The 13,060-nt window shown below is 37.4% G+C and overlaps 1 protein-coding gene across 2 annotated transcripts in view; it reads right to left on the reverse strand.

Moving 5' to 3' along the window:
- The window catches only part of ZYG11B (zyg-11 family member B, cell cycle regulator), a 129,837-nt gene that overhangs the window by 28,392 nt on the left and 88,385 nt on the right, over positions 1–13,060 (reverse strand). For both annotated transcript variants that reach the window (XM_037827216.1, XM_037827217.1), the window contains 2 exons: positions 8,498–8,638; positions 642–818 (listed from right to left, as the gene is read on the reverse strand). In XM_037827216.1, the coding sequence (XP_037683144.1) occupies positions 642–818; positions 8,498–8,638 (318 nt within the window). The remainder of the gene's footprint in view (positions 1–641; positions 819–8,497; positions 8,639–13,060) is intronic.

Genomic DNA, 13,060 nt, shown 5'->3' on the forward strand with positions numbered 1-13,060 from the left:
CAGAGGTCATCAAAAACAAAGCCTAAAGTAGATCTAGATTGGCAAATGCTTTCAATGAGGGAAGCCGGCTTCATTGATCCACTCACCAATCCGGGTTCACATTTAAACTTGGTTTGGGGCCTTGGACTATTTTTAACTAACTTGCCACCTCACTGCTGAATTTTTAAAGATTTTAAAAAATAATTCAATCACCGTTTTTAGTTTTCATCATGAGGATAGGACAGGTTATATAGTCTCCATACTGCTAGAAATGGAAAACCATATTCATCTCTATATCCCAGCACTTGACAGTTTCTGACTCAAGAACAGATGCTCTTCGCTGATTTACTGAACTTACCACACAAACTCAAGACCCAGGTGGAATATGAGTTTTGTATGGTTTGAACTGCCCCCACTCCAAACCTAAACAAAATTTGGATTTAAATGCTTTTAGGTAGGAAATGAACTCTTTGGTTTCCCACTTCTCAGATGCCCTACAACCAGACATACTACAAATGTATTATTTTATAGTTAGCCTCCAAAGGCATTTGAATTTCCAGTGCTGGTCTGCTAAATTGAACTCACTTTAATGTGTGGTGATAGGAGATGGGTAGAAGAAGAAATTAAAAGGACTTTTTGAATGGAAATTCCCACATGCTTACCTGCTGGTGATTGGGAAAATGTTCCATGGCTTTGAGCAGCAAATGGGTCACATTAGCCAGGAGTCGGACGGGCATTCCAGCAGCAAGATCCTGCTTGGTTAGGTTAAACACACAGGCACTTGCAGCCAGTTGCACTGGCAAATTCATAGGGTGGTTTCTCATCCCAGTAACCACAAGCTGGAAAAAAAAATTAGTTCTCTTAATCTACCTTATAAATACAAGCCCTCTTCATACAGCAATAATACTTTTCTGGTCAACAATAATTTCAAAGATGGCTTAACTATCTTTCTTATCATCAGGTGCAAATATCTGTTGAATGAATGAATCGGTAAAATTTCAGATGAGAAATCCTAACAAGGAGAGAAGGTCTAGTCCTTGGTTACTTAGGTTCACAGTAAACAAAACCAAAGAAGTCAAACACATAGACATATCAAGCACCAATATCTTCTCGAGTCTCTGGAGGGGTGAAAGGTATTGAGGATAATTGTAGGGACTAAAATGTTGCTAGGCCCTACCCAAGCACGCTATTCTCAAAATCTAAGATACCTGGGAGGTGAAATCATTCTGGCCCTGTTACTGACTTACTGTTACTTAACTTAATAGACTCTCAGTTACACAATCTGCAAAACAGGACACAAAAGCTTACCTCTTGGAATTGCTGGGCCCATTAAATGAGGTACCAACTATAATATCACCCCATATTCACTGATGTTAAAAATTGAATGTGAGTAAGAATTATCTCAGGGACTTAGTAAAATGAAGATTCCTGCAACCCATCCAGTCCTACTGAATCTAAATTTCCGAGGGTGAGTTCTACAAATATGCTTTTTGTGGTGGTTCAAAACAAGTTTATTATTAGAGCAGTTTTAGGTTTGCAAAAAATTGAACAAAAAGTACAAAGAGCTCTAATATTTACCCACCCACCCTTTTATAGAGTCTCTCCTACTGTTATTATCTTCCATTTGTGTGGTACATTTGTTACAGGAGATAAGCCGATATTGATAAATTATTATTAACTAAAAGTCCATAGTTTGCATTAGGTTTAACTCTGAGTACAGTTCTACTCAGAGTACAGCTGAATAATGTTCCATTGTATGTATATACTACATTTTGTTTATCCATCATAGAATGAGAACATCACATGTTTTTCAGTATCAATTGAGATGATCATGTGCTTTTTTCCCCTTGATCTGTTAATATAGTGTATCACATTAATGATTTTCTTATGTTCAAACACCCTTGCATTCTTGGGATAAATTCCACTCAATTGTGGTGTATGATTTCCTTAAAGTGGTGCTAGATTTGGTTTGCTAGTATTTTGTTGAGGATTTTTGCATATATATCCATAAAGGATATTGGACTACAATTTTCCTTTCTTGTGGTATCTTTATCTGGCTTTGGTATGAAGGTGAAGCTGACCTCACAGAATAAGTTAGAGAGTGTTCCCTCCTCTTCAATTTTTTGGAGAGTCTGAGCAGGACCTGTGTTAATTCTTCCTGTAATATTTGGTAAAATTCACCAATGAAGCCACTCGTCCTAGACTTTTCCTTGTTGGGAGGTTTTTGATTACTGATTCAATCTCTTCACTAGTTATTGGTCTACCAAGATTTTCTAATTCTACTGGAGTCGGTGTAGGTAATTTGTGTTTCTAGGAATTTGTCTGTTTTACCTAGGTTATCTAATTCATTTGTACTATTTTGAGTCCCCTGTCATTTCTTTCTGAATATATTTTTCATATATATTCTTTTTGCTTACCATGGGGCTAGAATTTAAAATCTTAAATCTATAAGTCATGTTCGATTTGATACCAACTAAACTTCAATAGCATACAGATACCTTTCTCACTCCACCTTTTTGTTGTACTTGTTACAAATTATGTCTTCATATACTGTATTCTGAAACCTTAGATTTATTAATACTTTCTATGCCTTTGCATTTTAGATCCTGTAAGAAATAAAAGTGGAGTTACAATACCAAAAAATACAATAGTACTGGCATTTGTATTTCCTTTTATGGTTAACTTTACCAGAAGTGTTTGTTTCTTTATGCTGCTTCGATCCTCTGTCTAGTGTCCTTTTCTTTGAGTGTGAAGAACTTCCTTCAATATTGCTTGGAGGGCAGGTCTAGTGGTGAACTCTCTCAGCTTTTGTTTATCAGGGAATGTCTTAATCTCTTCCACATTTTTGAAAGACAGTCTTGCCAGATATAAAATTCTTGGTTGATGTTCTGGTTTGCTAAAGCTACCATTATGCAAAATATCACAAATGGATTGGCTTTTATAAAGGGGATTTATTAGGTTACAAAATTACAGTTATGAGGTCATAGAAATGTCCAAACTAAGGCATCAACAAGAGGACACCTTCTCTGAAGAAAGGCTGATGGTGTCCGGAACACTTCTGTCAGCTAGGAATGCATGGGGATGGCATCTGCTGGTCCTATGCTTCCAGGTTGTGTTTCAAAATGGCCTTCTCCAAAATATCTGAGCTTCTGTCTTAGCTCCTCTCTCTCAGCTCCTGTGCTTCCTTGCTTCCTTCTCCAAGGGTGTTTCTCTCTAAGTGTCTGGGGTCCTCCTTAGCTTCTCCGGGGCAAACTCGGGGCTTCATCTCTTAGCTTAGCATCTCCAAACATCATTCTGTCCACATCTCCAAGCATCTCTAAGCATCTGTATTGGCTCCGGCTCCTGTGTCTCTTCCTGAAGTCCTTAAGGACTCCAGTGATCTAATTAAGACCTACCCTGAATGGGCAGGGCCATATCTCCATGGAAATAGTCAATCAAAAGTTCTCACCCAGTTGGGTGAGTCACATCTCCATGGAAACAGCCTAATCCAAAATCCCACAAGACTGGATTAACAGAACATGGCTTTTGTGGGGGACATAATAGATTCAAACCAGCACAGTTGGCAACTGTTTTGTTTCAGGATTTTGAATATTTCATCCCACTGCCTTCTTGCTTCATGGTTTCTGATGAAAAATTAGCACTTTATATTACTGAGATTCCCTTTTACATAACTCCTTGCTCTTCTCTTGAAGCTTTCAGAACTCTCTCCTTCTCTTTAGCATTCAGCAGTTTGAATACAATGGGTTTGGGCATGGTTCTCAGATAATTTATCCTGTTTAGGTTTCTATGGGTTTCTCGAATGTATACATTCATATCTTTTGTTAAGTTTGAGAAGTTTTCTGCCATTATTTTCTTGAATATTCCTTCTGCCCCTTTCTCTATTTCTTCTCCTTCTGCGATTCCCAAATGCATATTGTTCTGGTTTGCTAAAGCCACCAAAACGCAATATACCAGAAAAAGGCTTTTACAATGGGGGTTTATTTCACAAATTCACAATTCTAAGGCCATGAAAATGTCCAAATTAAGGCATCAAGAGGTAGATACCTTCTCTGTAAAAAGGCCAATGGTGACTGGGATTCCTCTGTCACATAGGAAGACACATGGCTGGCTCTGCTGAACCTCCTTTCCCAGGTTTAGCTTCTGGTTTCAGTTGCTTTCTCCAAAACATCCCCGGGCTTCTATCTCCGCTCCTGTGGTCCTTGCTTGCTTCTCCCGGAGACAAACTCTGGATTACCTATCTTAGCTTCTCTGCAAAATGTCTCTCTCAGCCTTTCTTTCTAGCTTCTCTGCTTGTTTCTACTTGTGCGTTTCTATCCAAGTGTCTCCAAACGTCTGGGTCTTTGTCAGCTCTGAACTATCTCTCTCTCCCTGAGCTCTCTTAAGGACTCTAGTAAACCAAGACCCACCTTGAATGGGCAGCGTCACATCTCCATGGAAATAATCAAAAGGTCCCACCCACAATTGGGTGGGTTACATCTGCATGGAAACAACCTAATCAAAAGGTCCCACCCACAACAGATCTACCCCCACAAGAGAGGATTGAAAGAACATAGTCTTTTATGGGGTACATAACAGCTTCAAACCAGCACACATATATTGGTATGCTTGATGGTGTCCCATAGGTCTCTTAGGCTCTGTCTGATTTTTCACCCCAAATCATTTCAATTCTTCGAGAATCACTGATTCTTCAGAATCACTGATTCTTCAAAATCACTGATTCAGTCTTTAACCACTGAGTATGATGACAGTTGTGGGTTTTTCATATATGCCCTTATGATGGTTAGGCTCATGTGTCAACTTGGCCAAAGGTGCCCAGTTGTCTGGTCAAGCAAGCACTGGCCTAACTGTTACTGTGAGGACATTTTGTAGACTTAAATCATCAGTAAGTTGACTGTATTTATGGCTGATTGCATCTACAATCAACTAAGGAGAGTATCTTCAGCAATGAGAGATGTTTAATTCCATCAGTTGAAGGCTTTAAAAGAAGAAGTGATAGTCATCTATCCAAAAGGAGTAGAGATAGAACTTTCATCTCTACTTCAGCCAGCCAGCTTTCATTGAAAACCCTCATCAGAGTGGCCAGCTTGCAGCCTGCCCTACAGAATTTGGACTCATGCACCCCCACAGTTGTGTGAGACACTTTTATAAAATCTTATAATATTTAAGATAGCTCTGGTTTGTTCTATTTCCCTAGAGAACCCTGACTAATACTGACCTTTTATCATGTTGAGGAAGTTTCCTACTCTTCCTAGTTTTCTGAAGGGGTGCTAAATTTTGTCAAATGCCCTTTCTGTATCAGTTGAAATGATCATGTGTTTTTTTTTTCCTTTGAATTGAAATACACTGGCATTGACCACTGGTGTTCACAGAGCAGGGTGTGGTCAGCTTGTAGTTTTCACACATTCTCTGCTCCCCGGGTTCTAGACCGATGAGTCACTGCTTGGGGGTGGTGGGTGGGAGAAGGCTAGTCTCCCTTCCCCAAACCTGCAGCTGTGGGGCACCATCTCCTCCCCAGGTATGCACTGGGGGTGCCCCTCACCCCCCACCAGGTGCTTCCTCTCCCTCATTTCTTTTTATCATTGAATAATATTCTATTGCATGGATGTGCCACAGTTTTTCTTCATCCATTCACCTACGAAAGGGCATCTTGGTTGCTTCCAATTTTTGACAAAATGAATAAAGCTACTATAAACATTCATATAAAGGTTTTTGTGTGACCATAACCTTCTGCTTCTTTGTGTAAATACTTAGAAGTACAATTTCTGGATCATATGGCAAGCTATGTTTAGTTTTTTAAGAAACTGACAAACTGTCTTTCAAAGTGGTTGTACCATTTGTATTACTACCAGCAATGAATGGGACTTCCTGTTGTGTGGCATTCTCACTCAGCATTTGGTTCTCAGTGTTTTTGATTTTAGTCATTCAAACAGGTAAGTAGTGACATCTCATTGTCACTTTAATTTGCAATTACCAAATGGTATATGATGTGGAACATTTTTTCATATGCTTATTTGCAATCTGAGTATCATCTTTGGTGAAGTATCTACACATCTTTTTTCTCCATTTTTTAAATTGGGTTGTTTGCTTTCTTATTATTGAGTTTCAAGAGTATATTGTCTATTTTGGATGCAAGTCCTTCGTAAGATACCTGTTTTACAAACATCTTCTCCCAGGCTGTGACTTACTGTGATTTGTCTTTAAAGTCTCTAACAGTGTCCTTTGCAGGACATAAGCTTTTAATTTTAAAGAAGTCCATGGATAGTGCTTTTGAGGTTGTATCTAGAAAGACAGCACAAATCCCAAGGTCATCTAGATTCTCTCCCATGTTATCTTCCAGAATTTTTAGTTTCGTACTTTATGTTTAGGTCTATGTTCTATTTTGAGTTGATTTTTGTGAAAGGTGTAAGGTCTGTCTGTGTCTAGATTCATTTTTTGCACTTGGATGTCCAATTGTCCCAGCACCATTTGTTGAAAAGACTATCTTTCTTCATTGAGAATCCTTTGCTCTTTTGTCAAAATTCAGTTGAGTCTATTGATGTGAGTCTATTTCTGGGCTCTCTATTCCATTACATTGCTCTATTTGTTTATTTTTTCACCAACACCAAACTGTCTTGATCACTTTAATTTTATAGTAAGTCTTAAAGTCAGGTAGTGTCATTCCTCCAACTTTGTTCTACTTTAGTACTGTGCTGGCTATTCTGGGTCTTGTGCCTTTCCAAATGAACTTTAAAATCAATTTGTCAATATCCACAATATAATTTACTAGGGTTTTGACTAGGATTGCACTGAAACTATCTATCAATTTGGAAGGAAAAATTGACATCTTAATAATACTGACTCTTTTTGTCGATAAACATGGGATATCTCTCCATTTATTTAGCTCTTCTTGGATTTCCTTCACAAGAGTTTTATCATTTTCTTCATATAGATCTTGTATTTATTTGTTATTTATTATACCTAAGTATTGCATTTTGGGGATGCTAATATAAATGGGGTTGTGATTTTAAATTCAAATTCCAATTGTTCTTTGCCGGCATATAGGAAAACATTGACTTTTGTGTATTAACCTTGTATTCTGCCACCTTGCTATAAGTGCTTATCAGTTTCAGAAGATTTTTTGTTGTTTCTTGGGATTTTCCACATTAGACAATTATATCACCTGTGAATAAAAACAGCTTTATTTCTTCCTTCCGAATCTGTATACCTTTTATTTCCTTCCTTTGTCTTAGTATGTTAACTAGGATTTACAGTACAATGTTGAACAGGAATAGTAAGAGGCAATATCCTTGTCTTATTCCCAATAAAATTAATTTGGATTTAATTTGCTGTTCTTTTTTCAGTTCCTAAAGCATAGCTTAGTTTGAAGACTTTAGAGCTTTCTTCTTCTCTAACACATACATTCAATGCTATGAGTTTCCCTCTAAGCACTGCTTTGCTGCATCCCACAAATTTTGATACATTGTAGTTTCATTTTCATTTAGCTCAAATATGTTTAAATTTTTTCTTGATACTACTTCTTTGAACTACGTATTATTTAAAAGTGAGCTGTCTTATCTCCAAATATTTAGGGATTTTCTAGCTATCTCTTATTGATTTTCATTTTGGGTCCACTGTGGTATAACAGCATACTTTGTATGATTTCTATTCTTTTAAATTTAAGATATGCTTTTGGCCCAAATGTGGTCTATGTTGGTAAATGTTCCACGTTTGCCATGAGAAGAATGTGTATCCTGCTGCTATTTGATGACGTTTTCCATAAACGTCAATTAAATACAACTGATTGATGGTGTTGTTTAGTTCAACAATAAAACTATTGATTTTCTGCCTGCTAGATCTTTCAATCACTGACAGAAGGGGGCTGAAGTCTCCAAATATAATAGTGGATTTGTCCATTTCTTCTTGCAGTTTTATCAGTTTATGTTTTATAAATGATGCTTTTTAAAAATAAGCAATATCACAAAGTCCTGGTGGTCAAAGGACCACATTTTGTCAAACAATGCCCTAAGCAATCAATGAAATTAAAAATCCTTTTTTCTTGTTCTTCAAAAGCTGTCTTGGTTAAAATATCTTCATTGGGGAATAATATGGATCAGTTACAAAAGCACAGCAGATTGTAAATAGCATGGAAAAGTGCTTATGGAATTCCAATATTAAATTTCTAAAAAGAGCCTATATGAGAAGCAATACTGGGCTAGTATAAAATATAGTGTCCTGATTCCCAGTCATATACTTCCGTTTTCTACTAGAGCTGGTGATAAAATATCAGTGGTTACTGGCTTTAGGTAGTTAAAAATGCGCTGGAAGGCATTTATAGTGCTTATTGAGACTACTATAAACCTCCAATAACTCTCATGAAACCATCTTTTCTCTTTCTCATTTATGGCTAATAACTGGAACCACGCTTCATAAATCTCATCAAATACATGAATCAAAGACTAAATGCCAATTTCCTTCACAAAATCATATTCTACTAAGTTAGATAATTTCAAAAGCGTCATATCCAGTTTCTTATTCTTACCTTTAGAATTTCTGGCTTTGTTTTTTCCATCACGTGAGTCAGACTAAAAAGGTGGAAGAGTGCTTCCCGGACAAAGAATGCCCGTTCGCTGTACCGCTTCAATGCTTCTGCAATCTGCGTTTCGTTGGCTTCTCCAGACACCTTTGAACATAGCCAGAAGATTAGCTTTTAGAATCCTTTTCACTCCTCTAACCTTTTCTATCTAAATACTGTTTATATAGCTGATATTCAGGATAGCTATGTAAGGCTTGGAACAAATGGGAGGGATTACTTTCCCACCCATTCAGAATAGTCATCTGAAGGATGACAGGAAACAAAGAGATAGGCACAGACCCCAGTGTAAACCTATGGGTAAAATTTTTTACATTGCACCTAAAATAAATCTCAAGATATCTAACACTATTTACAAGGCCTTACCATGGGATTAGGCTCCTTGCTGACCCTTAAAGTAACCCTTTCCCTGTAGCTCACCATGTTAAAGCTATGCTGGCTTTTTTCCTGATCTTTCAACAAGCTAAACTCTTTCCCAGCAAAAGGCCATTTAATATTAAGTTCCCTCTACCTGGAACTTTTTCCCTCTCTTTCTCCCTGACATATTTGTACTCATTCTTCCTAATTCAAGTTAAATGATTACTTCTTCAGAGAGTGTATTAGATCCATGAATCTAAATCAGGTCTCCTTTATTGACTCATTCACTACAGCACCCTAATACCTACCACTGTGCTTGCCTTAGAATAAGCACTAAGTAAGAATTCATCAAATAAATAAAATAATCCATTTGCTCAGATTTATCAAGTCCCCATTAAGCAGCAAGAATTTCTGCTTAAAATTAAATCCTTCTAGGAATTTCCCACTTACCCACTGTTAATAATTTATCTTAATCTATGATTCATGTACAGTTGGATAACCAAATATAGATAAGGGTAAGTACCTCTTTATAAAAGTATTGAAACTGATGAGCAAAAAAGAAATGATTAGGAGGATTGCGGGAAGACGGTAGAGTAAGAAGCTCCAGGATTCCGTCTGTCCACCAGAACTATTAAACAGGGAGGAACTGCCTGAAACAATTATTTTGAAACTCTGGGGGCCAGGAGAACAAGTACAGCATTCAGGGAAGAGCATGAGGAAGAAGCTGATAAATTACGGTAAACTGCTCTCTTTGTGTGGTGCTATCAGCAACCATCACTCATGCTGGAGGCAGGCAAACATGAGGTCTAGACCGTGGCTACTCACTGGTGACAGAAAGGGACATAAAAATCCTCATCCCCAAGAGGAGGGATCAGCACAGCTAATCATTGATCATGGCTTTTAATTAGCAACTTCGAAAAGCTGGCGGCCTGGCTCTGAGGGAGGCCACTGTTCCAAACCACCCAAACAAAGGCGTGACAGAGGAGATTTAAAGAATGTTATGCTTCCTTGGGGCTGCGGGGGACAAGTTAAAGGGCTGCATTTGCTGGGCAGGTCAAGATAGCTCAGTTTTGGGGAGCCATGGAAGAAGCTCCTGGCATCCTTCCAGATCCCCTCTCCAGGGCAGTTTGGACCAGTGCAAGCCTTCTTCGTAGGTCCCTGGCCCTGTTTCCTATGGGAAAGACTGAATCGCATGTCCCTCTCCCAGAATTTGCTCTCCAGGGGAAAGCATTTTGAGACATCCAAAGAAGCTTAAGAAACTACAGAGGCAAACAGCCTGGGGCAAAGGCTTGCCTGCTTTAAACACCCAAGATTGGCAGTTCTATCTCCTGGGAAATAGAGGAGTACTCAAACTATTGTAAATAGGGAACTCCAAAACAACTAATAAGCACAAGCCCAGGACAAGATAGATGCCCAGAAAAGACAGAGAGGACTCTACACTCTGTATTCACCTTGGGCAGACCTTCCTGATAGGAGGGCTGAAGTTCCAGAAAATCTCTGTTTTATCAGGGGCTGGCTACAAAATAAATAAATCCCAGAGCTAACATTTTAAAAAATTAAAATGAACACAGTGTGCAAGAAAAGAGTATAAGACAAACAGAGAAACAGGAAATGATGACCCATCCAAAGGAAGAAGATAAAAATCCAGAAAACACCAGTGAGGAAGACTAGAATGTAAATATACTGAAGAAAGATTTTAAGAAAATGCTCTTAAAAATGCTCAAGGATATGAAGGAAAATAAAGAGAAAGAAATAAAGGATATCAGGAAAACAATGAATGAGCTATATGAGACTCTTAGTAAAGAGATGGAAATTTTAAAAAGGAACCAAACAGATCTACTGGAGTTGAAGACCACAATAACTGAAATGAAAAATGCCCAGGATTTCAAAAACAGATTGGAGCTGGCAGAAGAAAGAATCAGCAAACTCGAAGATAAGAGAATTGAAATGAGTCAGGATGAGGAGTAGAAAAAAAAAGAATTGTAAAAACGAAATAGCCTAAGACTTCTCTGGGACACTATCAAAGGTACCAATATCCGCATTATGGGGTCTCAGAAGGAGAAGAAAGAGAGAAAGGGGTAGCAGGAATAGTCAAAGAAATAATGACACAGAATGTCACAAATTTAGCAAAACACATGAATATGCACATCCTAGAAGCCCAGACACCACCAAACAGGATAAACATGAAGGAAAATACACTCTATTAAATACTGATCACACCATCAAATGCCAAGACAAGAAGAGAGTTCTAAAAGCTGTAAGAGAAAGCACCAGCTCATATGCAAGGAGCACCAATTAGATTGAGTGCCTATTTCTCATCAGACACCATGGAGGTAAAAAGGCAGTGGGCTGAAATCCTTAAAGTGCTGAAAGAAAACAACTGCCAACCAAGAATTTTATATCCAGCGAGACTTTTTTTCAAAAATCAGGAAGAGATTAAGATATTCCCAGACAAACAGAGCTGAGGGAGTTCATCACCACTAGACATGCCCTCCAAGCAATGCTAAAGGGAGTTCTTTCAGACTGAAAGGAAAAGACACTAGGCAGTGGTTCAAAGTGTCATAAAGAAATAAAGTCCTGCAGTAAAGTTACCATTTGGGTAATTATAAATGCAAGTACTATTTTATTGTATTATTTGGTATATAACTCCATTTCTTATTTCCTAAGGTGCTAAAATGTAAAGGCATAAAAAATATCAATAAATCCAGGATTTGAGGACATGCAATGTACAAAGATATAATTGGTAACAGGTACAGAAAAGGTGGGGTGATGCAGGGGTATAGGAAAAGGCTATGTCTATGCTATTGAAGTTAAGTTGGTATCAAGCTAAATATGACTTGTTATATGTGTAGGATGTTAAATTTTAACCCCATGGTAACCACAAGAAAAATATATGAAAAATATATCCAGATAGAAAAGAGAAGGCACTCAGTATGGTACCACAGAAAAAAAAATTTAAATATATATATATATAAGTAGGCATTAACAACAAATTGAGAAACAAAAAAGGTATAACAATTGCTAAGTCTTAATAGCAATAATTAGCCAGTAGAGAAATGCAAATCAAAATCACAATGAGATACCATTTCACACCTATCTGAATGGCCACTATTAAAAAAGCAGAAAAATACAAGTGTTGGAAAGGATGTGGAGAAACAGGAACACTCATTCATTATTCATGGGAATGTAAAATGGTGCAGCTGCTGTGGAAGACAGTATGGCGGTTCCTAAGGTACCTAAGTATAGAACTCCCATATGAGTAGGCAATCCTGCTAATAGGTATGTACCAAGAAGAACTGCAAGCAGGGACTTGGACAGACATTGGCACACCGATGTTCATAGCAGCATTATTCACAATTGCCAAAAGATGTAAGCAACCCAAGTATCCCTCAACTAATGAATTGATAAACAAAATGTGGTATATATATATACACAATGGAATATTATTCAGTTGTAAAAAAGAATGAAGTCCTGATGCATATGACAAAATGGATGAAACATGAGGATGTTGGGCTGAGTGAAATAAGCCAGACAGAAAAGGACAAATATTATATGATCCATTGATATAAAATAATTAGAACAAGCAAGTTCATAAAGTCAGAAACTAGAATACAGGTTACCAGGTGCTGCGGTAGTAGCAGGGGCAGGCAACAGGGAATTAATGCTAATATTATACAGAGCTTCTATTTGGAAAAATGTATTACTGAATGGTGGTGAACATAGCCCAACATAGTGAACGTAATTAACAGCAACGAATTAAATATTTGAATGTGGTTAAAAGGAAAAACATTAGTTTGTATATACGGTAATAGAATAAAAATTTTTCCTTTTATAAAAATAAAAATCCATGGAATTGCAGAACACAGTGAACCCTAAGTTAAACCATGGACTATAGTTAATAGAACAATTTTTTACATGTTCATTTATCAGTTAGTTATAACAAATATACTACACCAATGCAAGCTTTTAATAATAGGATGGTATATGGGAATCTTACATTTTATGCACGATTTTTCTGTAAACCCACAATGTCTCTAATAAAAAAAAAGAAAATGATTAGCATATCTCCATTCTATAATTCCCAGTTAATTAATGAATCTAGGTATTGAGCATCAACAACTGGTAACTCCACAGAAAGACAAACAACCAGATATT

The sequence above is a fragment of the Choloepus didactylus genome, chromosome 2 (genome assembly GCF_015220235.1).
Source record: "Choloepus didactylus isolate mChoDid1 chromosome 2, mChoDid1.pri, whole genome shotgun sequence".
Lineage (NCBI taxonomy): Eukaryota > Metazoa > Chordata > Mammalia > Pilosa > Megalonychidae > Choloepus > Choloepus didactylus.